General features: G+C 41.5%; 3 protein-coding genes across 4 annotated transcripts in view; 1 reads left to right on the top strand and 2 right to left on the bottom strand.

The window, feature by feature from the left end:
- Positions 1-12,881, top strand: part of LOC122717421 (insulin receptor substrate 4) — a 37,448-nt gene extending 24,567 nt beyond the window's left edge. The window contains exons 4-10 of one of the 2 annotated variants that reach the window (XM_043941463.1): positions 2,525-2,781; positions 8,011-8,096; positions 8,351-8,669; positions 10,265-10,363; positions 11,030-11,260; positions 11,638-11,733; positions 12,652-12,881. In XM_043941463.1, the coding sequence (XP_043797398.1) occupies positions 2,525-2,781; positions 8,011-8,096; positions 8,351-8,669; positions 10,265-10,363; positions 11,030-11,260; positions 11,638-11,733; positions 12,652-12,881 (1,318 nt within the window). Of the gene's footprint in view, positions 1-2,524; positions 2,782-8,010; positions 8,097-8,350; positions 8,670-10,264; positions 10,364-11,029; positions 11,261-11,637; positions 11,745-12,651 lie in introns of both variants that reach the window. The other variant, XM_043941462.1, reaches the window with a different exon arrangement.
- LOC122717442 lies at positions 12,871-17,687 on the bottom strand. The gene is made up of 3 exons (XM_043941496.1): positions 17,659-17,687; positions 14,520-14,616; positions 12,871-13,001 (listed from the first exon to the last, which is right to left on the bottom strand). Exons 1-3 carry the CDS (start codon positions 17,685-17,687, stop codon positions 12,882-12,884), a joined length of 246 nt encoding a protein of 81 aa, XP_043797431.1. The 3' UTR covers positions 12,871-12,881.
- A 25-nt stretch (positions 17,688-17,712) lies between these two features.
- LOC122717458 (cysteine-rich protein 1-like) lies at positions 17,713-26,773 on the bottom strand. Its single transcript, XM_043941543.1, has 3 exons — positions 26,617-26,773; positions 18,547-18,699; positions 17,713-17,974 (listed from the first exon to the last, which is right to left on the bottom strand). The coding sequence occupies exons 1-3, from the start codon at positions 26,654-26,656 to the stop codon at positions 17,931-17,933; spliced, it is 237 nt and encodes a 78-aa protein (XP_043797478.1). The 5' UTR covers positions 26,657-26,773; the 3' UTR covers positions 17,713-17,930.
- Positions 26,774-26,830: the final 57 nt, after the last annotated feature.

Raw genomic sequence — 26,830 nt, 5'->3', positions numbered from 1 at the left:
AAGTCTTTCTATAAATTATACAATTATATTTTATAATAAAAATGATATAAGTAGAATCAAATCTCAATAAAGAATTAAATATAAAAGTCTAATCGAATATCGATAACGAATTGAGAAGAAACGATAAATTTTCAACATGGATATTCAAAGATATTGAATACAGTGAATTCGTATGCCATTGTAAAAAATGGCCACTCAAAAACTTTCAAAGATACGTAACAATTTAATATTATGTAATCATCGATGGCAAGCTGAAGTAAAAACTGTAATAAATATCGATGAACAGAGTCAAACAGAGTTCATTAAAAGAATGGATTTCCAATCCTCCTCGAGGATTTTCCATCTCGAGAACACAAAGGATCGAATCGATACACTTTACGTGCGCGCGAAATGAATTGCCGATGTTACGTAAATCGTGTGCGAGCCACGTTTCTCGCAGACGAGCAACGTTAATAACCGGTCGTTGATACTTATAAATGCATCGATAACGAGGAAAAGCGTGGCTGAACGCGATGCTAATTAGAAGATGGAAGGCTCGGTGCACGGCGTCTGCGAAAAACAGCCCGTTTTATTCGGCCCTCTCGAAACGCGGCGTGTGGCAACGTGTTCGCGCCATCTGTGCACGCACGATAAAATCTGCACCTGTTGTGCCGATGCTCGCGCGCTTATTAGATCGTCGATCGCGCTCATTACACAGCCCTGCTATAATACCCTCTCGCCACGCGTTTTGACGCGCGTTTCGCGGTGTTGCCGACCATCTCTGAATCGGTCGGTGGATCAAAGTCCTCCCCGCGTTTCGGTAATTAAAGCGCGAGGCGGGTGTGGCGCAACGGCGGCCATTCTTCCTTTCACGATGCTTCACGGTGTAAAGAAGGAGAGGAGCCGGAGGGAAGGGGTAATTTCTCGTAATCGTAAATTGGAAACGTACAATTTGTTGCACAAAGTTTAATGACATCGGAAAATATTGAAAATTTTAATATCGATTAGATTATATTATAATATATTAGATTATATTTTTCTAGATTAGTTTATTCGTTCTGATATGAAGCTGAATTAACGAGGATCGACAATCCTAGTGTTATAACATTTTATATCGTTGAATTGTACGATGGTTGTACACGAATGGGTGATACAAATTATACCTTCGAGGTATCGGTGTCAGGACACGGCGCCACCCCAGAGTCTAACCCTGATAAGGATCGTTGCTAATTGTTGCGAATTGGCGAAGGTGGCGAACGAGCCAGGGAGATCGGGCAACAGGTGTCATCTGATTGATCGCCGTAGCTCGCACCCCCACGATTACCTAGCCCGCAAACACATCCACGCCAGAAACGAACGACTCAATGTCGATCCATTACGCGTTAGCCCAATTTCATTTTCCATTAATAAAACCTTATCCTTACATTCACGCGATACACTAACTAATTAAAAATTGTTTCGCTATTGGAATCTCTATAAGAATACACTTTTTATATGAAATATTAAAATTGGAAAAAGAAAAGCACACATACACCGTCACTTGAAAACTAAGACACTTGGAAGGAGAAATACTTTCGGTCGAAAAAATTTCGCTAAAAAGTAGTTTCAATTTTCTCTTATATCCCAAAGACTCTTATATACTCTATATAGACTCTTATATACTCAACTATTATATACCCTATTTAATCTTTCTCCGAGCGATCCTAAGAGGGGGGGCGGTAGTCGATCAGAGGTGGCCAGCTTCGCGCCAGCTTCTTCCTCGAACGAGCCGCGCGGATTAACAACACGGTCGCGCCGTGAATATTCGCCGGGATAATTGATCAACCGACCGGGTGTAGGACTGGCTGACCGCACGCACAATATATCACGGATAATAAGCAGTCGGCGCACGATGCCGGATGGGCGACTCGGAAGGGCGACTCGGGAGGATACGGGGAGGAGGCGCTTCGTTTGTATCTGGCTGATGTCCGCCCGACTCCTTGATGCGATTATGATACGCGACCGTTCCGCAGAGTCACGTTGGCTGTTCCGTATCGAAGGTGGAGGCGCTCTGACATGCCTGTCCGGAACAATGGCGAACGAAACGTTGCTACCACCACCGTTAAGCAATGAGCAGAGTATATAATGATAATTGGAATGATCGTGCGCGAAGTGCATTAATCATTCATTAATAATAAGAAATTGTAAGAAAATTTTTATTTTCTTCAACAATTTCATTACACGTCATATTCCATTTTAAGCAGTAGTAAATATATATTAAATTTATAAGTAACTTTTATTAAGGATTTATGTTTAAAAGATTATTACAATCTCTCTGGTATAATTATTATCCCATTCTGAAAATTAGATTCATATTTTTAAATGGAGGAATGCTTGAAAATGATATTATATAACTCCTTGCCAAGAATTCCACCCATTTAATCCCGATCAATCCGAGTCACACGCCCGATAAACTCGGATCGAAACCGCAGAGATCGCGGCCCCCCTAATGGCTCTGGTAGTAACTCTATACACACTGGTGGCTGCACGCCTGCATTGTCCGTAGAATCGTGAGGAACAAAGCGGCGGAGAAGGCGAAGCACGCGCATCAACAACAGCAGGCGCAGCAGCAGCAAGGTCAGCAGCAAGGTCAGCCAGGATCAGGTGGTTCCGTGTCGGTGATAGCCCATGCACCTGCAACGGCGGCGGGTCACCCGGCGGCGACCGCTCCCAACGCTTACAGCATCAGCGGCATCCTGGGAATCCCGGCGCACCACCAGGACCCGAACGGCAACAGCATCAAGAGAAAACGCACCGACGACGGTGAGTCATTGAATCCTTCGGTGTCGATGATCTTACCGCGAAACTTATTCTATTTCGTGAAGCGCGTATCGAATACGAGGGAGATTTAAGAAGTTGGCAAAACTACATATTAATTTTTATTCCGCGATTCTATTTAACACTATTTTAAGGAAATTTTAAAAATCGGCAACGGGTTTTCAAGGAAAAATTTGTAATTTTAATGGGATCTAAATAGAGAAAGTATTGATATAAACGAAGATGAAAATAATCAATATCTTGAAAATTAATAAACGATTAACAACTTTCAAAATTGTATAGAGGAAAATCTTGCGTAACCAGGAAAAGAAAGATTACGAGGTCTATCTATTATTTTCAAGCAGCACGTTATATTCCAAAGGCAATAGGTTTTAAAAAATTGAATTTTTACCAATGTTCATTAGAATATTATTTATTAAAAATCATTGATCTATCTCTCTTTTATATGTATAATTTATCAAAAAAAAAGAGAGAGAGAGAGAAAAAGAGAATGTTTATAAGGATGTACAAAGCGGAGTAAGAAAAAGAAAGAAGGAAAAACGACGAGGACGAGGTTATGTAAACGTCAGATCGGATCGCAGAAGGCGTCGTGGCTACATTTCACTCGCGACTGTTGGCTGGGAGGGTTATATAAGGCCGGGCAAGAAAGGAGATATCGCTTAGATCGACGTTACACCCGAGTAAATCGGCACGAGTTCCGCCGTGCTCCTCGGAAGAGGGAACAATGGAGGAGTCGGTGGTACCTCGCGAGACGATGATACCGCAGTGACGTTACATCGGTCGTCCCACTCAATTTGTAAGCTCCCATTGTTTCCAGCTCCCCTCGAAACTCGAATTTTCGATGCTTTATTTGGTATCAAGACAAGTTCGTTGAATCGCCATAGCTGGGGGGAAAGAAAATGGAATGATTCCTGAATTTTCCTCTCTTTTCAACCAAGTTTTCAATTGTTGTTCTCGAATTAAACGTCGAGCTTAAAAAGAATCTATCCAAGGATTCTATTCTGATGAAGAGAGAAGAAGCGTGGAAATCGTTTTCAGAATTATTATAGACACTGGTCACGCAAAGTTCTGATTTATTCACGTTATTGAGAAAAACATTCGTGATAATCTTTAAAAGGATTCCTTCCTTCTTTACAACGTGAAATTTTAAAAGTTCAGAGGAAAGGTAAAACACAAAGCCACTATCTCGAATACCGCAATCTCTTGCCTCGTAGCTACATGTATCATTACTTTTGGTCACTGATAGCTTGGTACTACTATAAACCTGTTATCAACCTGTCCATGTGCCACTTCCTTATGTATCTGAATAAAACGTATAAACAATGGAGCAATATTACACGGTAGAAGAAATAGGAAAAAACTTTATCGAAAGGAAATATAATGCTAGGAATCGTTTCAACAATTATCAGATTTCGATCGATTTCTTCTTCTTCTCCTTTTTTATCATTCCCGTGAAATGATTAATAAAAGAATCCATAAGGAAGCGCAACTGGAAGTATCCGTTATGACTACACACCATTCGAAAATCATTCTAAATCCGATTTACCTTCCACGCATTCCTCCATTGATTCAAATCTCGAATGTATCCAATTACGAATGTATCCAAACACGTATCCCGATCCGAATCAATCCGAATCCGGTCAGTGATCTCGTGTGACCGCGATCGAACGCGATCTCGAATACGTTGTACCGCGACCAAGATTAGCTACACGCACACAGGGAATATCAGTCAAACGTCGGGCGGCACGTGCTGCGATTCATTCTGCTGTCATTGCGTGAATAACGCGTCCCGAAATATTCCCGACACGTGCCGCTCGACACGTGGCCCGAAGTTCAGCTTCAACCCCGACTCGAGAGAGGCGAATTTTCAAACGCCGATCTCGAGAGGTGTGAACAGAGACCACGTCCACCTCCTCTTCCGGATCGAATCGACGCGAATCCCCTTAAAAATCGTCGCACCCCCCCTCCCTCTTCTCGTTCGCTATGGATTTCCGTCATCCCTGACCAATCGTATGTTAATTATTCTTTGGGAAAGTGTTGGGATGTGCAGATTTTTTTTTTAGAAGAGGGAGATGAATTGTTTGGATGATTTTAGCAAGTGCTTTAATTACTGATGAAAGATTTTTATTTAATCAGAGAAAGGAAAATAAGTTTCGAGTATTTCTGGATAATATCGATATTCCTATACAAATATCAGTATTTTTAAGAAATTTCGTTGCTTCTACATTTACTTTTGACTCTGAGAAAGAAAGAATTATTTTCAGATGAAATGTACGATTACCGGGAATTTCCACAAAATATCAGATGCATAAATCTCTGTACATTTCCCCTTCCTCGGAATCAAACCAAAGCCAGACCGAAATCTCTCCAAAAATCTCTTTTCTCCGCTAAAAAATATACCTATGCGCGAGTTTTCCTAGAAAGAAGAAAAAAGAAGAGCAGAATCAAATCAAAAGAGATCTAGGATGAAAGCCATCCCCTGGATCAAAAAGTCCTCTGTGTTTGGCACAGAGAGAGAGAGAGAGAGAGAGACAGAACGTATCGATTCGTACATGGCGCGTCGATGGTACGCGAGAGTAATTCGATATAATCGGATTATGAGAGCGGCGATATGCGGTCGCAAAAGTGGTCGGTCGCGTCCGCGGCTAGAGCACTCAGTGTTTTGCGGCCTGCCGTGGGGTACGCGTATTAGATTATAAACTTCACAGACCGCAGCCGCTTCTATCCCTCGCCAACGACACATTAGTCTCTCCCTGTCCTCCGGGGAGATCATCGCCGCTATTCTCGCGAGCCTCTTAACCGGCTGGAATTTCAACGAGAATCCCGCCTCGAGCTCTCGATCTGCGGTGAACATCGCGTACAACATGCGCGCATTGTGTCGCGTATAAGAAGCGGGGGTGGGGGGAAGAGGTATTCGGAAGCGATACGTGGAATATATTGTCGTTTCGTCGTTTTTCTTTTTTATTTTAAATACGGTAGAAAAACGGATAGACTCGATCGTATTATAGGATCATTTATATGGAGCAAGTGATGAGTGAGAATGGAATTTTCATTTTTGTAATTGTTTTAGTATATGTGTATCATCAATGTGTAATCAATGTTAATAATTCAAAGATTCGATTATAGATGAATCCTTTGACATTTTCGATGACTTACATCATCTCTTTTATAATCCTGATAATTTATCTTATCAAAGAAAACCCTTATCGAAACTCGATATATGTTTTTAAGTCTTAAATCAATCTTAAATCCAATGACTCGATCGAAAATGTTCAATTTCACTTCGGATAGATATTGTTTTATGTAAGACGCGTATCGATCCCGGAATCAAAGTTGTCGAATCCGGTGATCAGCGTGGCACGGGCATCGTTATTTATGCGTTCGATAGAGTAGTAGCGCTAAGACGCGTACTCGAATCGTGGAAATCCCCGGGGCTTATTACGAATTTACGAACAACCTCTCGAGGGAAGCATTGCAATCTATCGGGGCTGTTTGTTGTCGCGTTACATCTGCGCGCTTTTGCCCCATACAGAAATCCAAAAGGCCGCCGTTTGTCCCACCCTATATTCGTGGACGCGGCGTAGGGGACCAGATTCACCCCAGAGTCCATTATTACCCGTGTATTGTATTGCTTAACATTGACTCAATTGCTTTCGAATAACGCGGACGGCTCTCTCTCTCTCTCTCTCTCTCTCTCTCTCTCTCTCTCTCTCGTCCGCTTGCTTTTGCCCTCGCCGGCATCAATCGAATTATTCGATTTACTGCTCTTTTCGACGGGGGAGAGAGAGTAAGAGAGAGAAACGCTGACCTTCCTTCCGTCATAACTCAACCACTGTCAAATCTGTCGAGGACCAGTGACCGTAATTTCGCACAAGTTACAAGAATTTGCATTAGACAGCGTATAACGATCGACCCGCGTCCGATCGATTTATAACGCTCGATCCTCCGCGATTACTCGCAAATATCCAATCTCATCCTGGATCACGATACAATATATATATATATATATATATATTTCTTTATTCCTAATATTTAGAATCTCTCTATTCCACCGGTTTCGTTCTTCCTTCTTACGTTTCCAAGCGAATGAGATCGAGATCTATTTTAAACGGATTCCCGAACAAACGTCCCTCCTTTTAAACTCTAATGAAATCCTGCAACGGTTACACGAGAGCAGCCAGGCTCTCCGCAGTTGTTAGACCGGCGGAATAGAGGAAGAGAAGAGAGGAATAGGGAGAGAACGGGGAGGGGATAAAGCACACGATTAACTCGGCCGATCGAATCGTAAAATTCAAGCAAGTTCATGGAAGCCCACGGTTCGTGCTGCCTGTGCGCCGGTGTTTGAAACGGGTGGGTTTTATAGCGGTCCAGGAGCAAACCCTGCCGGTCGAATGGTCGGGACCGTCGGCCTGCCGGACAATCACAACTTGACAGGGAGGTTTAACGAGCCCTATGCTACGTACTCCACCCATCCTACCCTCGGATGGTCATTTAATTATTCGAGATACCCGAACGTTGGACCTACCATCTACCCCCACCACCCCGTTGCCGGACCTCGTCCGTTCCCCTCCCACCACCACCACCACCACCACCACCACCACCATCACCATCGAGGCTGGAATCGTTGGCTAGCCTCGTCCTCCTTCCACCACCACCGTCACCCCCGGCCGCCACTAAAAGGGTATATACGTCCGCCACCCCCTCCTCGCCAATCCACCCACGTGCTTGTCTCTATATTAAACCGGCGGCGGGATGGACGGGAGATAATAAAGACGTATAATGGAATCGAAATTGTTTCTCTATCTATCAATGCCATACACCGTCTCTGTGCGCGGATGGGGAAGGGGTGGGGGTGGGGGGGAGGGAGGATCACCTCGTTCACAAACCGCCCGACAGATTCAATTTAGTTTCGCGTGGCCACGTTTAATTTGTGTCTTGATTCGGTGGGAGGGGGGGTGGGGAGAGGAGGGGGAGGGGGAAGGGGGTAATACACACCACGTATGACCTCTCCCTGACGAGTATAGATACCTCGGCCGACGTTGAGAGATAGGGGCGGTCGTCGGCGACCCCGATTACGACGGGGGCCATCCTCGTGGCGTACACCACGTATACACGTGAGTTGGCCTATGATCTCGTTATATCAGCCCCTGTGTTTTCGCGCGTGACGGTTGAACACGGAGAGACCGCAATGCAGATGTCTGGTTTTGATTGCAGACGACAACCGAGACCTGAACGATCATCCTGAGGACGATCTGAAGAGGCAGAGAAGCAACTACAACGGCGATCAATTGTACTCGAACGTACGTGCATATGTATATACGAGTTTTACATCATAAGTTTTTATCCCTCTTTCCTTACGTTACATTTAACTATATATACATATATATATATATGTATAAACTTTGGCAAACTATTTGGAGAAGCAGGAAAGAATCAGGAAAGTGGTTTAACACCTAAGTCGATCGTTTCTTGGGAGGGAGGGGGAGCAAGTTTCGTTCTCCTCCCCCTCCCCGACACTCGAACTTTGCCTCCGAGCATCCGGCTTCTGTTGCAGCTGTGGTCGAGTAAATGGAGCATCAAGGACGAGCACAAGCTCCTGAGCGAGCTGGGAGGCGGCGGGGGCGGAGGTGCGAGCGGTGGCGGTGGTACGAACGGGACTGGAGCCGGCGGAGGTGGCGGTGGCGGCGGTGGTGGCGGAGGTAGCGGCGGTGGAGGCGGAGGTGGCGGTGGCGGAGGTTACTACGAACACGGAGGATTCCCCGGGAACGCGATTGCCACCTCCGCCGAGCTGTACGACTCCCTGGGCACCATCAGCACGATGACGCAAGCGCAAACGCCCCATCTCTACACCCCGCCCATAGGGGGCACCATAGGTGAGCGACTCGTTCTTTCTCTGTTTCTCATCACATCCCCTGCACACCCTCCTTTCTCTTCTCTCCCCACAATCTCGCACAAAATCCTGGACAGTGTGTGCACCACAACCCCTTGTATATATATGTATGTATATATATGTATATATATATATACAAGCCCCTTTTCGTAGCAGTCGACCTGCTAGCAAACCACCATCGTATCCCTTCCTTCATCGTGCTCTCTTTCTCTTTCTCTCTGTCTCTCTTTCTCTCCTCCCACGATATTCCTTCTCTCCATTTGCCCACCTCTTCCATACCTTCCTCATCGTCCCTCTTCCCTTTACGCTTATTATTGCGGCTTACGTCTTGCTTTGCATACCCATATCGGCTAAATACATGGCTTTAATAATGCATGAGCTGTGCTGAGCAGCGGCTACGGCGGTGCTAGAAGAGGTGGCGGAACGTTCCATTCGGTGGTCTCTCTCTTTCTCTCTTTCTCTCTCTCTCTTGTTCTCCCGACTTAGGGGTGTATATATATATATATATATATATATATATATATATATACATACACATATATATCTACGTTCACCTATCCACCTAATCTCGTCTATTCGTTTCGACTCTTTTCGAATCACTTTCGCTTGCGACACCTGCAACCACACCGCCGTAGGCTGGTGACAGGTAATCCTGTTGGTTCCTTTTCTCACTTTATATCTTTTCTAAACTGGGCGCCGCTGATTTTAGCTCGAAGTCCAGGCAAACACGTCGATCCTCGGACGCTCTGATCGTTCGTTCGTCTAGTCTCTCTCACTCTCTCTCTCTTTCTCTCTCTCTCATGCTCTCTGCTATCCCTTTTCTCTCGTTTCTGTGCCCTCCTTGCGCCGTTTAACGGCGGTCGATCAACGGCGGAGCGTTACGGAGCTTCTCGAAACGCGCTATTGAAAAGCAACCACGTGTGTATGTGTGTGTGTATACACGAGACGGGCGGACACGTGTATACACATGTATATATATATATATATATATATATATATATATATACACGGACGAAACGAACTTTCTCTGGGCACGTGTTGCGAACTCGGTCACGCCGCGGAACTCTTTCGGTCGGTGCTTTTCGGAATGGGCGAAGCGAGCCGTGTAACGGCCGGTTCATCTCATGAAATTCAATCGAGGATCTTCGGTGGCGAGATCGAAGAATTTTTGAAGGACGACGCGGCCGGGCCAAGTCGATTCCACGGCTTGCTGACTCTCTCGCCCGTTAATATGTACGAGCCGGTATATCGATGGTGCACCGAGATCCTTGATCTCGGGCTCGCGAGGGAACGATGCTCTCTTTCTATCTCTGTCCACCTCTGTCTTTTTCTCTCACTCCTTCCAACCAACCGTTCGAAAGCGTGTTTGGAGGGCGTGACAACGACGGTTTTTAAATCGTCCCGTGTCTCGTCTCGACGATTCCGATGAAGTTTATATAAACCGGAATACGTACAACACCGACCGGCAAGTAAAATTCGGGCGAGCAAATCACGCGAACGATTCGACGTTCCGCCTTGATCGCCAGCCAACGATACGAAAATGACGCAAATAACGGAAAAATGGGGATCCCTTAATAGCAGGTGGTACTTTGACGCCGCTCGCGCCACTGACGATGCAAGAACTAAAATTGAGCCAAACATTGGACGGGGCTAACATGTCTCCTTACCACACCACCGGTGAGTTCGCCACCTCTCTTTAGTTTTCTTACGGGGTCTACACCTTGTGCGCCATCCATGTATGTGCGACTCGAATCATCTCGTAAAGTTTAAAATACATCTTGTCTCTCGAACATCTTTTTTTTTTCATTTTTTTTTTTTTCTGACAAAATCATTCACACGATACGATAATTTGAAAAGATATTCGATTCGATCCTAATTATCCTAATTATCCCACCTATCCACTCGTCGTTCAATATAAATCGTTAAATATTTTTCACGTATCCTATTCCGTAAACCGGACACGTTTCCTTACGAGAAACGGTCTCGAGAAAGTCGAAGGAAGATCCACAACGTACGCAGAATGTAATTGTACCCATTTTCCCTTGTCAAGAAATCGCGTGTAGACAATTACGCGGGGGGAGACTCTCTACAAGAAAGTGTTTCATGCTTCGAACGTTCGTTTTTTTGTTTTTTATCGAATAAAAAAATTTCCACATTACGATTCATTCATCTCGTCGTGTGTCGTCCTAATGATCACACATCGTCCTTATACCGTAATACCCTCGCCCCCCTCTCCCCCCATTACTTCATTCAGAGACAATTTAATTAAGCTTTAGACGTTAAGGCGCTGATCGTTAGCTAGTGCTTGACTCGAATGTCGTGTTGTGTTGTGCATGGCCATAGCAGAGAGCAGTACCGTCGCAGTGTCGTATGTGGGGGTGGGGGCCGGTGGGGGGGAGCAGAGTCCCCCGATTTCGTTGCAGAACGAGACAAACGCCACCCCCACGGCCCCCAACACCCCCGGAGGGGACCCCGGACTGACGGTCTTGCAGCCGCCAGTTTCTCAACCCCAGGTAGCATCTGCGATACCACCGTACTCCACGATGCTTCCCAGTTTCGGACACTACGCCACCGGTGAGTACTGAACACAGACCAGCCTCGTCCCGCCCTCATTCTCGTTACCGACGATCAAAAAAAAAGAAAAAAAATAACGGAAGGTAAGTTAGGGCTCGCCCTTACAGTGCCCTGACTTACCAACTCCCGCGGTTAGAAACTAGACTACCGTGCGGATAAATGGCAACGGTGGTTGCCAACGCGCGCTAACTTGCTCCTTGGGTTACTTTTTAGTTCACGAGAGTTACTCGTGAAGGAAATGCAAATGGAATTGGGATCGAGAATGTAGATCACTTATCGTACGATTAGAGTACGGGAATAATGAATTTCCGTCCCCTTATCGATATCAGTTTTCAAAGTTAATGGCTAACATGAGCGTATTCGTGTATTTTGTTTAGGTGGTGGTGATTATGCATACAGCGCGGCATACTCTCAATACTCGAGCGCACCGTACAGCGGCTACGGTTATGGGGCAGCGACAAGCGGGTTGCTCAGTAAGTAAACAGTGAGTATGAGTACCGATTAGATTAGGGGTCAGCGAAATGTCAAGTATTAATTCATTGATAGGCTGAATACGATCGAATGAAACGGACTCGCATAACTATGCTCACCGTCCCTACCTACATATTTTGCGTTCACGTATAGGAAGGAACACATTTCTGGCACCAATCGGATCCAACTTTCTAAAACTGAAGAAACCCACCGTTACTTTATTACGTTCCAAGATATCGCAGATAAGATCAGGCTACAAAAAGCTCGCGGAATCAAAGTAGCCTTTCATAACGGACGATTGCTGGTACATCATACGTAGATCGCGATATATAATATACCTACGAAGTGAAATGCTCGCAAATTGGCTATGCATATTCGGTGTATAAGAATAGACGGAATAATAAATAATTTTTTTATCGAACGTGCGATACGTTCCTTGCTCGTTTTTTTTTGTACGCATGACGTAATACGTATTTACACTCGACATTCTGAATTCGAAATTTCGCAGTTCGACTTTTCCCCTTTTTAGAAACGTTGTATTTTGCAACTTCGTCGCGGTCATGACGTAATCGCAAGAAATGGTTATCCCGATCGAAAAAGAACGGGAATCGCGCTTCGATACTACACTACATCAATGCGCAGTCATATTTTAGGCTCCCAATTCTTTAACCAAAATAAATTAACCACTCGAGGCCATTAAATAATAATACGAAAGTATTCTTATTTACGATTATTTGTATATACGTAATACGATGATACTCTGACAGATATTTATTATAATCGTAATTATAAAAAGTGGCGTCGAGGGAATTAATTTTGGTTGAAAGAAAAATACATGAAATATAGCATGGAAAATTAAAAATCCACCGTGCTAGATGGCATCGATATATTGTAAAATAAATGCTACTCTTACTTTGCAGACTCCACGTATTACTACTGTAACGGGGACACGCTGGCGTCTTCCCACACCAATTCGCAGCAGGGCGGCGGATGTAATAACACAGGACCAGAGAACAGCACGGACGTGGCTAGTCGCTCGCCTTTGGCTGCTACCAGAGCGAGCAGCGGTGCGAGTGCCGCTTCGCCAACCGGAAGTGCATGCACCAAGCCGGATCATACTTCCACGCCAACGGACCTTTATCTGGCCTGATTAATCGATGGCACAGGAGACCAATTCCGGGCAGAGGGTCTTTCTGGAGTGGGAACAGCGACCAACGAGTTCGGACGCCATATCACGAGGAACCATGCTGAAATTAAGCAATGATGATCTCTTTTATTAAACGGTTCGGGAACGAACAGTCACGAACCGTTATCATCGAATAAAAGATCGTAACACGGATAACCACGACGAATTCCCGTTAAGAAAACAGGAAGAAGAACGGGGAGAGAAAGAGAGAGAGAGAGAAGGAAAAGAATTATGGCGAATTATGACCAGATACACGTTCACGTCAATGCAACATTGAATCACGATTGAATCGCGTGTCGCGTTTGGGGATTTCGTGTCGATCAGCGCGTGAATCGCGAGAGAGATAGAGACTTTTTTTTGAGAAATTTTCTTAACAACGTTTTAATGACGATGATCGAATCCATCGGAGTCATCCATAGCCGTTCACGACACACTACAGCGCTCAATGGAACGAAACGATCGAACATCGAACGCTGTTGCAAATTGACAGATGATTGTCCGTGATAATTGAGGTTAGAAATCGTTTTTAACGAAAGATAACCCGTGTCACGGGAAAATAGAAAACTTGTAGCTTGACCGATGTCAACGATCTTATTTACGAATAATTATTGAATGGGAAAACGGCAAAACGACTCGACGACGAGTGTCTGGTCCAGCGACACTTAAGGACAATTCTGTCTAATTGCGTGGTCGGGATTACAGGTTGGCCCGTATGCGTTACCGACAGTGTCGCTACTCACGTAGAGTGCGCATAATCATAGGTAGTTTAATTTAACGATCCTCAGTTAGTATAATTTCTACACAATTCCCGCGATCGGTCGTCTCTCCAAATGTGCCCGTGCATTCCCGACAATTTTCCTCTCGTCTCCCATTGTTAACGATCTTTGTGACGCGAATGTAGTTGGGCACATTTGTTACCGACGGCGTTAGAACGTGTACATATATATAAAGTGAAGGAAAAAAAAAAAAATTATATATATAAAATATACATAATATTATCCGTGTAAAACAGAGTCAACTGCCCAACACGGCACGTTCTTTCTTTCTAATAAGCACGACGACCTATCCTTACCTGCTCCCCGCCCTCTTCCCCCCTCCCCTCTCCGCTCCCTTCCCCTCATTACCCACAAAACGGTATAAGTAATATAGTAGATATAATGGATAAGTTTATTGAGATTTTTAAATCAGGAATCGACGTAACGATCATTACTGTTAAGGATATTATATATATTTTTTGTAGAAACCAAAGACCACAGACGGATTGCCGAAATGAGAATTGCGTGCGTCGCGTAGCTACGGCTAAAGCAGAGTTTTATGGCGGTTCGAAAGCGATTTTTAGATGTAAACGGATGCGCGTGTTTGCGAGCGACGTACGAGGATCGACGTAAATGTACAAAACAATGAGGGAATGCAAATCGAGAAATCGGGAAAGCGTGAAAGGCGAAACGAAGTCGTGAAACGCGGGCTCTACGTCATCGCGGTCGATTCTTTCGCCGAAGGTAACGCCATCGTGTATGCAATGAAAAAGATACGTTACCTTCGATCGAAACTGCCATCCTTCGTCGATCACAAATCGTCCGTGGATATTCGCTGGCATGTAACGAATTTCATTCCATGGTTTGATTTTTTTCTAAACAAAACAACGGACACTTCCTTGATGGCCGGTTGATCGTGATTATTCCCGCGTTCCGTCCAACGCCTTCACTACACTCGCACATCACACAACCACGGAAATCAACTAGCTTCCGGCACCGCGTCGAGCGTAACGTTTCGAAAAGAGAAGAGAAAAAAAACTATCGCGGAACCGTAATTAACGTCTGGCCACGGCAACTTTAATGAGAAGTTACGTGCTTGCAATTTCTTTATGATTAACGGGCAAAAATGTTAATTTGTAACCTTAATAAGGAAATTTACGCGCGCGTGTCCAGCGCCTTTCGATCGCGCATACGATATGCGCCGGGCATGCGCGTTGCGTCTAGAAACGTACGTACATGCGCGTACATGCGCGTACATGCGCGGTATAATTCGAACGTATTTATTTGTTACTCTATATTTTCTTCTTTTAATTTCTCAATTATACGAGCTACTTTTATCTCGCTACGAAGATAATTATACGTTGTCCTTTCTATTTAATAGAAATGCAAATAGTGCAATGAACATAACAAAATAATTTTAATTATTTTTATAAGTTATCAGTCTCGTGAGACGTTTATCAACGTATCATCGCGTCTCGCTTGAGAAATCTACCATGAAATGGATTTCCAAGCACAATTTCGCTCGCATCACAGTTATCTCATAATTAACAAATTATATTTTCTCAAGCGTGTCTCGCGCGAACGATAATAGTTCGATAATTTTGAATTATCTTGTTATATATTTATTATTCATTTTTTTAAAACATATCTTTTTAATTTTATTGTGATATATCTCTATATTATATATAATATATATCCGTATATTACAATAAAATTAAAGAAAAAAATATATTTTTAAAAATACATTTTATCGTAATATATTTATTCGAACGTTTTAGCAAACGACTCGTACGATCTTTCACCTTTCCATCATTACCTTTACATTACGCGTGGTATCGTTGGACACGGTTCACGGAATCGTAGCGAAACGATCCGACATCGTCGATCCTAAGCGTGCTCGCAACCGATTGTCAGATCGTTTATCGATCCGAGCGTCAAACGGACAACTTATTCGTACAATTATCTCTTCGTACGACTCGGTCTCTCTATTCCACCGATCGTTCGACAATATGTCACCATGATTTCAAAACCGATACTACACCCCTTCCTGTTAGTTGCGTTCTTTACGTGTTCAGCCCGCCAACGCGATTACGTTTCCGCCGTGTTTGTCGCAAGGACGAAGGATTCGTAGCCGTGATCTCTCATTGCTGAATAATTGCTATTTATAAATTGTCGTATCGTAGCGTTACGTGTCGTAATAAAATTGTGTGCAGAAAGAATCTGGGGCATGGAAAACGGTATAGAAAAGGAAGATACAGAGAGTGAGAGAGAGAAAGAGAGAAAGAAAGAGATATTGCGATCATGTTTAGTATTTCGAGGCTGCAACAAATTCGAGTATTAACACTGTTTTACACTCGCGATATACCTGCCAACCGATGGAAATCAATCTTCTTTCGTTTCATGTCTAACGTCTTATTTTTTCTTTTTTTTTTTTCTTTTTTTTTTTTTTTAAAGGGGATACCTTCGGTACACATACATACACATCGATCTGACTTTCATTGCGATTTTTATAATTTGTCGGGATTGTAATTGACTAATTGCGTACACTTCACATTTGTTATTCTATTATTATTATTATTGTAACGATGATGATTATGAACTCTTCATTTTATTATTATTATTTTTTATTCTATTCTATTATTATCGCTATCTTATTTTTCCCATTATTCTCATGATTTATTATTAATATTATTATTATTATTATTATTCTAATTATTATTATACTATTATCATCATTATTATTACACGATTATTTAATGCCTTTATTATTTATTAAATAATAACGACGACCTATGTGTAATAAGTTTTGCCAAAGAAATTCCGTTGAATGAGAGAGAGAGAGAAAGGAAGAGAGCAATATCGCGGTAACGTTTCGAACTTCCATAAAATGGAAGTGTTTTAGGAAACGAAATAAAGAAAAAAAAAAAAAAAAAAAANAAAAAAAAAAAAAAAAAAAAAAAAAAAAAAGTTTTAAAGAGAGGAAAGCACACGATATGTTAACGTCGAATCGTAAATAGAAGAGAAACTAAAAGAAAAACCGATGCATCACGAGAGGAATCATTTTCCCGCGCAATATTCAAACGGAGTGGATATATCCTCAGTAGCAAAATATTTGTGAAATCGAGAATTCAGTTTGAATGCTGCGCCCTCCGTGAATTTTTTTATTCGAATACAATAAACAGTTCTTTTTTCTTTTATCATTCTATTTTATTTTATTTTATTTTTTTTTTTTTTTTTTTTTCCCCTCCTTCATTTCGCTGTCATTTCGTCCCGTGTGATATTATAATTCTTATTTCGTGCGCCGCTCTTGCCGAGTCTCGCTGTTGATACTTGCAAACAAAACTCTGTACATCCTTTTTAAATAAATATGAGGTTTATATGAAGTTCGTTTCATCTTATTTCCTATCATCATCTTGTGCTAAAAGATATTTGCTATTTTTGTTATTTTACAATTCATAAAATAAAATAATTATAATTTGATAATTAAATGTATTTATATACAGAATGTTAATATATTTATGATATCTTTATGGTATCTAATCGATTCCAGAAATTAAATAAATATAAAAGTTGATATATGTAAAAATGTTGATTAAGATTCATTATTGACTTATAAATAATTGAAGTTTGAATTGGTTTTCCAAAGATATTCCACAAATATATGAACGTCTTGCATAATATAATGATTGGAAGTAAAGCTTTATAATATAATATCAGTTAAAAAGTGATACAAAAATATTAAAAAAAATTAAAATAGCACGTAGCATAAAAATCTTTTCATTTATCGAGAAGAAGTAAAGTTATTGTTAACAACATTAAAAACATAAAAAATTCATGCAAAAAGTAAATTATATGAAAAATTGAGAAATCATAGAGGGCGTAAAAAACACCCTGATTTTTTCAAACTCGATATTACAGAACTTACACAAAGTTCCATAAGATGTCGCATGCATTCAATAATGCATCTGTTGCATAAGGTAACAAACCGAACACAACTTGATATAGATTTCTCCATTATCCATCGTTGCAAAAACAATTTATTTTCAAACTGACATTAAATTTTTATTCAAATTTATATCTAATATAGAAATACATTATGCGTGATTTTATAAAAAATTATCTTAATTCAAACAAAAATATTGTACTTCACGCTCAGACAATCTAGTTATCTAATGTTAATTAAATTTAATTGCTACGGTACAGGTAACGCGATTCGATTAGAAATAAGTATTATATTGCCGTAAATTCTTTAGATTTTTCACTTCTTGTAAACGTAACTCTCTGCACCGCCTCTGCCGAAACCTGCAATGCGTAAAAATAAATGTTTTAGTTTACCTAGACTCTATCGAGATTGCGAGAAGGAAGAAAAGAATTTAAAAAATTCCTCATTAACGATCATTAAATTTTTTTAATTACAGTAATATAAAACTTTCATAATTAGAAAATTCCATTTCAAATATTATACATTAACCTTTAAATTTTTAATCACTTTTATTTCATTTAAATATTAATTAAATACGAATTTTCAGGTAATCTGAAGAATCATCACTAAAAAATAATTTAAAATCCAAACAATATAAATATATAAAATATACAATATAAATATAATAAAATATAAAATATAAAAAGAAAGCCAAGGAAATATTTGAAATGGAATATTTATCAATATTTGAATGAAATATTTATATCTCTGTATAACGAGAGATACAATACTCTACAATACAAATAGAAACGTTCAAAACAAAACAGAGTTCGACGAAATTCAAAGGTTTAGAAATAAGAATAATAAATTTAAGAATAATAAATAAACACAAGTAAAAGGTTATCGATACTTAAACGAAAACGTTCTCTCGAAATCTTCATTTACAACTCACCTCCTGGCCCGAACAGAGCAGCGTAGCACGGATGATTGCAATAAGGTTTTCCTTCGTGTTCCGAATGGCTGCCTGGTGTCAAGGTTTTGTTACATTTTTCGCAACGTAAACACGATCCATGCCAATCCTTGCCCAACGATGTTTTCCTTTCGGCTGTAACGTAAATGGGCAAAAAAAAAAAAAACAAAAATCATTGAACGGATTCGAGCGAAAATATTAATCACTTATTCACGTTTCGTGTCGATGTAAGTCGATTGTCCGCTTTCGATGTCACAGTGTCTACGAACCGAGTGATTCACCGAGTGGGTGAAATGGAAACGGGGAAATTATTACGTTCGATCAGGCTTATTCGAGTGGCCTCAATCCACTTAAAGCCATATACGGCTGCGTTCCCGATAAAGAAGCCTGAAATAAGTTCAATCAACCCTCTTGACTTCGTATAAACCGGCGGTGTTCCGTTGGCAAACGAAACGACGGATTACGTAATAATAAGTTTCGCGATCGGATAACGATTATCGCGCTGTGTATACGTGTCGCGGAATTATCGCTTATCGCGATGCACCTATACTTTGCTCTTTACTGCGCAATTCGAAACCACAAAGGTTAATTCGTTATTAGATAACCAAGAAATTCCGTCGTTCTATATATTGATGTTTTATTAATTAAATTATTTATTCACATCCACGTATTCTTCTCGCGTATATTTAAAATCTTTTTTCCTTTTTATAGCGCAATTAGCAGAATATTTCCAAGAATTTGATAACAAGGATTTCGAAAACGCCAGAAAAGAGATCGTAAAATAACACTTCAAATTATCATTAAATTGTTCAATGAACAATATAATATAATCTATCTATCAAATATTACGAATTCAAAACAATTTTTATAAGCACAATACTTGCTATTATTTGATAAATATCGAAGTAAACTAAAACGAAACTTGATAGAAGAGAAAGCTAATTATTACAAAGATGAAAAAGAAATTCGAAAGCTTCAAGAATTAATAATAAAAAAAAAGAAAAAAGAATAAGAAGACGCTGGAAATTATTTAATCGAAATCCACAACCTCCCATCCACTGTCACCTCGAAGAACAATAAGACACACGCTCGGGATACCGCTCGAAAATCCGCTCGCGCGTTCTCTGTTGCCGAAAGAAAATGCGGAAGCGTCCCCAGGCGGGACCAGGAGTGGCGAGGAGCGTCGCCGCTCCATTAGCAATTTCGTAATTATAAAATTGAATGGCGGATTCCCGGCGGAGGCGATCGAACGCGAGGCTCATTCACGGAAGGCGCGAACCCGAGGCGCCCCTGTGGGCCATCTTTCCCCCTTGCAAAGCGCGCCAACGTCGTCCCGCCTTTTTCCTTTCCTTTTCCTTCCTTTTTTTTTTTCTTTTTTTTTTTTACAAAATATCGCACGCGGCCGCCGCATTGTCGCCGAATTCCCCGGTGCGAGCCATTTCCAACGCCAGTAACTCATGATTCCAGGATTCCTGGAGAGAAAGAAGCTGACGCAACGACGCAGACAAGCGTCCTCTTTTGTCGCGCGTCACCATCGCGCTTGATTAATCGAGAAACGCGATCAGGAGGGGGAGGGAAAGGGGTTGAAAGTATTCGAGTGGCGCGATTTTCCTTTCAATCCTCCCAATCGCTTCTGTTCGCGATCTCGTGCATATCCGCGTACACGATCCTCGGATCCTCGAAACGTTTCGCGAAGTATTTTTTCGAGAGAGCGAGAGCAGTGGATTACGTATTGCGTAGGTTCGACAAAAGGCCGCGAAATCAGAGGAGTGTGGCCCTTTTTTTTTTTTTTCTTTTTCCTCCTTCTTCTTCTTTTCCTTGGATGCGTCGCGATGCGTCATGCCATTACGACATATCAAACCTCGCGGGGAAGACAAAGAGAAAAAAAGAAAAAGAAAAAACAGCCACGGACCGGTGGCGGCCCGGTGGTTGGCATTCAAACGTTCCTCCGTGTCTAAGGAGGGGCACAAAGGACGCTGGTGCCAGCGAGGGGAATTGGAAAATGACGAGGAGCGGAGAGAGAGAGAGAGAGACACGGGGACGAGTCTCTAAAGGGGTCGACGTCGGGAACCAACCGGTGGTCGAGGAGAAGGGCAAGGGGGATGTTCGAAAAGACCGCGATAGGGAGAAAGAAGAGGAGCGCTTGCTTGCGCGAGGAGCGAGCGAGAGGGAAACTCGTGGAAGAAGGTGGAGAAGAAAGGAGAGAAAGAGAGAGAGAGAGAGAGAGAGATGGGCAGCGGCGCGGTGGCAGAATGGTGAAGGAAAGAGAGGCCGTGGAGCAAGAAGGGTACGCATAAAGGGCCATTAGTTAATTAACTCCTAATTATCTGGCGGCGGAGAAGCGAGTGCATAATCGTCAAGCATTGGTGGTGTGCAGTGGCAGCGCGAAAAGGCAGACAGTGGTGTGCACGGATCGTTGCGCCCGGGCGCCAAACAATCGGCGGCTGCTGATTGCATAGGCTTGGAACATCATCCCCCCGCTGTCTTTCCCTGCTTTCTCCCCCTCCCCCTTTTCTTCTTTCTCTTTATTTCCTCGCTAGACCATTCTCCACCGCGGCCCTCCCCTCCAGCCCCCCTTTCCTGCTACTCACTTTTCTTGCCGACTCTTTCAAACTGCCGATCTGACGTACCCCCCTCCCCCTATCTGTCTCTCTCTCTCTCTCTCTCTCTCTCTCTCGTCCAACGGAGGCCAGGAAAGGCTCTGGAAAAAAAGTTCTCCTCGCGCTTCCTTCTGCCTCCCCCATCTAGTGCGACGTCGTAAACGGGGGGAGGGGGTTGAAGGGAAGAGGAGCGTGGCTATTCCCTTCTTTTCCTGCTCCCCCTCCGCCCCTGTTAACCCGTCTCACCCCTTTCGTTTCGTTTCGCCGCAACGACCTGCCTATTCTTCTCCAAACCTGTTTCCTCTCTGTTCTTCTTATTATTACCCGATACACCCCCCCTTACACTCTTGTCGTCGCTCTCTCCTCGCCGCTGGACACTTTATTGTTGTTGCTCTCGATGCAACGACGTGACTCGGTTTCACTTCTCCCCCCTCCTCCCTCCTGCAATCCTCGTCCGTCGCGGATCCGCGATGGTATATATATATATATATACATATATGTGTGTGTGTGTGTATATATATATACAGCCAAGAAACTTTTTGCCCAGCTCGTTACAGAGGAGGCCTGTCTACGAACCCTCTTTACGCCGCCTTCTCTCGCACGCGATGGATTAACGAGGGATCTTTATGCGAGAGGCGTATCCGAAAGATGGAATAGTTATTTTGGGTATTTTATTGCGTATTTTTTTAGAAAGAAATCGATGATCGAGAGATGGGTTAATTATTCTGATCTGTGGATTCTAGTAGAAATTTTGGGAATTGTTCCGTTGTTTAGGGATTAAACTCTCTTTTGCTCGAGATATGAGTAACACTTTTTTCTCCTTCTTCTTCTTCTTCTTCGTATTATATTATATTATATCATATTGGAGAAGTTGAAGGCAAGGTCTAAATACCTCAGTAGGGTAGTCGTGTAGAGAAGACAAGAAGGCTTTGAAACTCGAAAACAGTGACAGTGACGGCATTCATTCCCCAATTCGTCCGCCATTACCGAACAGAAAGAATACTTACTCTACGTATCACATTTCGTAGAATCCTTGATATTTCGCGGAATACTTCTTTGCTCGCTTTCTCTACTAACTAACGAATCGTGAGATCGTGACAGGAATTCGAGAAATCTTTCTTTGTCTTTGTCGAGCAGTTTCATTCAATTGAACCGAAATCAGTCGCGTGGAAAGGGTCGCTCTGCTCACCTCCTCGTACTTTCCCAACTTTAAATATTCGTAAAAAAAAAAAAAGAAAAATTCATCGAATTGCCACGAAATCGTTTGAACCTAATTTGTTTGAAAGCGTATCTCTCTCTCTCTCTCTCTCTCTCTCTCAAAGAGGAGTCTTTTGAAAAAAAAGTCTTCTATCCTTTGCGTGGTGGCGTAGAATGCCCGCAAACAAAGAAAACAGAAGTCGAAAAGCTCCTGTGGAGTGGCTCCGCCACGAATTCGCCTTAGCCACCCACGCGGGGACCTCGAAGTCGAAGCAAGAAGAGGAGATCGGGGCCTTCTTCGAGAGTTACTTTGCACATCTCGTCGCGGCGATGATCATAATTGAATTCAAAGATCGACTATTTCAAAGATTGGAATTTTCTTCCAACGATGAAACGAAATGAAAAACGTAACTTGGTTCGCTCGCGATTTAAAAGTAATGTAATATGAATACCGTTTCACGTCTGTTGCGTAAGATCGAGGTCGCCAATTTAATCTTCGATTTATTGGATTCGTTTCTCGATGACACGAGTGTAGATCACAGACTACTGCTTTTTTTAATAATTAACAAACTGCGTCGGTGTAAAGATAATCGAGTCGACGAAACAAAATATGGCGAATAACAACATCGATAAATAATTGAAATTATTACGCTTTCCCGTTTAAATCCAAGAAAACCTAATAGATTTGCTATGCAAGAGACAAAAAAAAAAAAAAAATCTATTATAAATTTCATAACAAAATTTCTACTACAAACGCTTAATCACCCGCTTAATCTCAATACCTGAATTCATCCCTGAAGTCTAAAAATTTCTGAAAATCGAGGAAAACTTGAAGCCGATCCCCCGAATCAATTAATTGAAGGGAAGAGCGGTCTCTCCTCGAAGGGGGCCCGGTCAGAGGCCAATGACCCACTCTCTCCCCTCCATCCCCCTTTCGAAACGCGTACAATACCTTCTTTTCCTTCTTTTCCGCGTGTCGTCCCTCTAATTCGCCCGGTTGCATCCATTTCTCGCGCACCTACTTGGCCCGATCTCTGAAAGCCCCCATCGTATGCGCGGCATATCGCCGCCGACCGGGTCTCGCGTATTCAGAAAAATCCTCTTTCAGCGCTAATAGTGCTTTAACGGGCCGTCTAAAAGGCCGCTCGAAAGAGGAAGCGCGCAATTAAAAGCGAACCTCCCTGAATGGGATGGCTCTGGGCGAGCATGGAGCATCATCGGCCGCCCGAAGGGAACGAGAACTATCCGGCGCGCGTTTATCTGGCCGAGCGAGGGGAAGCGCGAGCCGGTGATTGGCCGATGATAAGGTTATCGCCACGGCTCACCGGGATCCCTCGCGAAAAAAACGGCGGCGATAAGAGGAGGGAGTATCGGAGGTGCCTCGAGGTTGTATTTCTTCGAGAGAAGTTTATAAAGAAGGAAAAAAATTAAATGTTAGGTTCAGTCGTGTGCGTAAGAATGCATAAACATTTTGCATGTAGGCAATTTTAAATTTGCGTAGATGGAAACAGAGTGAAATGGGGGACTCGAAATATTTATCAACATTTGATTTGGCTTCTATCTGATCCTTCAAAGATTTTCCATATTTTGAATGTATTGAAATACCCTTATACATTTGCTTAGAATGTGTAAGGGTATCTTTTAGTTGTTGAATTTGATAATTTTTAAATAAAATTTGAAGCTGTTGCTGATATTTGCAAAAAGCACACAATTTATTCACTTGCTTTTTATCTATATCTGCAAGATAGTTACACATCATAATATAAAATTCTTTTTATAATATATTATCCGTAACATAGATTACAAAATTCTCAATCTTGATTAACGTAATTTAAAAATTAATTTGAAGTTTTTAAAAACAATTTAAGACCCGTGAAAATATGTGAATAGTGTCTAATTCTAATATCTCTAATTTCACCGTACAACGGTCAATAATCAGAATTTAAGAAAAAATTAAAAGACAAAAGTAAAGGATCGTCGTAAAATCGTTGAATATTCTGTCGTAAAAATAAGAATCGTTTAACGAGTCTCGATGATAACAAAACGCTTAACACGATATTCACGACCCAAAATCGCCTTGGCAATAATAACTGCATAATTCGTTCCATGGTAATTTTAGAGATACCGTATAATAAACGGTGAAACATTATCGTTACTTTCGAAAACGTTCCACAATTTTCAACTCAACGTTTCAACGGCAATAAACACGATAAAATACCTTTTCTTGATAGTCGTCAACATTATCGTATCATCAAGAGTATACGATACATAATATCGAAATCGACATTGCCTAAACTGATCCCTAAACACAACAACGTTCCAACGATCCTCTGCGAAAATTAAAAATTAATCCTATTTATCGGAAGAAACCAATTCCCAAACTGATTCCACTGCCTCGATACATCGACGATTTCAATCGACAGCGCGTATATAAATATACGGCTCGATCGTACACTCGATACGATACTCATTGCATAAAATTTCCTTCCTAGTGTCTCGTGTTACGATCTCTGTGTTCCTACTACGAGATTGTGAGGACGAGGTTGACGTAATGTTTGTCAAGGTGGACCACGAGGAACGAAATGACATCATGTGGTGTCGTCATTTTCACGCGAATCATCGAATGAATCGTGACGCGAATTTTCCGCAGCAGGATGCGCGAATATCAAGGTACAATTTCACGAGGATGAAGGAGAGGAAGGGGATGGATGTGCCAGAGATCTCAGGCTAATGTTTATTATTATCGATTAGTGGATATGTTTCCTCGTAAACGTAGTCATCCCACGGAAAAAGTAAAGTGCAAAATAGCGGAATATTAAGCGAGTATAATATATCTATGAACTATATATCCAATCAATGCCGTGGGAATTCCAACTTCGTTTCACGAACCGTGAAACGTGATAAAGTTAATTCTGATCGAAAAATATTTGGATTTATGTGGTAATTAAATGCGATCAAAGGTAAAATTAACAAATGGAAACAAGTGATATTTTTTCGAAATAAATTTTTTTCCTTTCTTTTTTTTTTTTTTTTTTTTTTTTCGGTAATGAATAATATAATATGGAATGTATGTAACGAATGGCCGAGTCTAATTTTCAAAGTGACAGTGAAGTGATTACATACGGCGAAAAATTTTTTTCTTTGAATCGTAACAATTTTTTTCCAATTCGACTGTGTAACTAATAACATTCCCCGCTATTAGTTCAAACTTTATGATCATATTACTTATGATTCATATATGGCGATAATTTTAGTGGACGCTTGGAAACAGAACATAAAAATGTAATTTGAAATGATAGTACATTATGTAATATATTTTTAGCATCTCGATAATATACTTCTTTTTTTTTTTTTTAATATTTCGCGTTAATTCGTTACTTCTTTTATTTCACTCGTAACGATATCTAAGAACGAGAGATCCAATTGTCGCGATATGATCATAAAATTTGAATTAATAACACAGAGAACGTTATTAGATCCAATAAGAAAAAATTGCTGCAGTGTTGTCAATATCGGAATGAAAACAAAAAAAAAAGGGGGAGAGGAAATATTCCAACAAACGAATTTTTTACTTTGTGATACTTTAACAGGATTCCATTAATCTTCTTAATTAAAATGTAATAATCTAGCATTTCCAGATATCCAATATCTCTTAAAATCTGAAATCAGTTTTATCATTTTCTTTATCCATTTTTGCCGGATAATAATATATATATATGTGAAACTTCGTAACTTTGCTTGAAAGATAAAAAAAACGTACATGTGAAATATATATCTTGAAAAAAAAAATAAAAAAAACATCCTAGATAAGATATTTCAACGTAAGAAGATTTGATATACCTATACTCCAGTAATAAAATTATAACAAAATTAAAATTAGATTCTCACTCTACGCCACCAATTACACAAATAAAGTAACGTTTATCATTGTCATCTCAATTTTTATTTCCTTCGCAATACGTTTCACGCGTTTTAAAGGAATCTCTCGAATACATGTTCCTATCGTTACCGAAAGGGATTCGAACGATCTCTCTCCACCGTTTAAAATTTAATAGTTGAACTTTACGAATAAAGTTACTTCGATAATTGATTATTGAAGACGTAATAATAACAATCGTAAACAATTGATAATACCAAAGCGTATAATCAACGTATATAACGAACTAAACGTTACGAGCAGGCGTTTTGATTTAAGTAACTTTATTCGAAATTTTTACTTTTCCAACGGGTTCAACGCCGTTCTCTCTTCACTCACCGAAATAGACCGGTTTGTCGCACTTCGGACAATTGGGCATATCGAGATCTTCTCCGTGGAACTGGTACGTCGAACAGCCTCCTCTCGACAGCGTGGTCAAGCGCGTACTGGGCCCGCGTTCTGCAAGGTAACGCGATTCTCTCTAGTTGATTGAGCGCGCGAACGTGTGTTAAACGTGCCGGCCTCGCGTGTGTGTGCGCGCGTGCGAGAAACC

The sequence above is a fragment of the Apis laboriosa genome, unplaced genomic scaffold (assembly GCF_014066325.1).
Source record: "Apis laboriosa isolate Shangri-la unplaced genomic scaffold, ASM1406632v1 scaffold50_cov145, whole genome shotgun sequence".
NCBI classification, from domain to species: domain Eukaryota; kingdom Metazoa; phylum Arthropoda; class Insecta; order Hymenoptera; family Apidae; genus Apis; species Apis laboriosa.
Note: the sequence above shows the minus strand (reverse complement) of the source record. Positions and strands in the feature narration are given on the sequence as shown.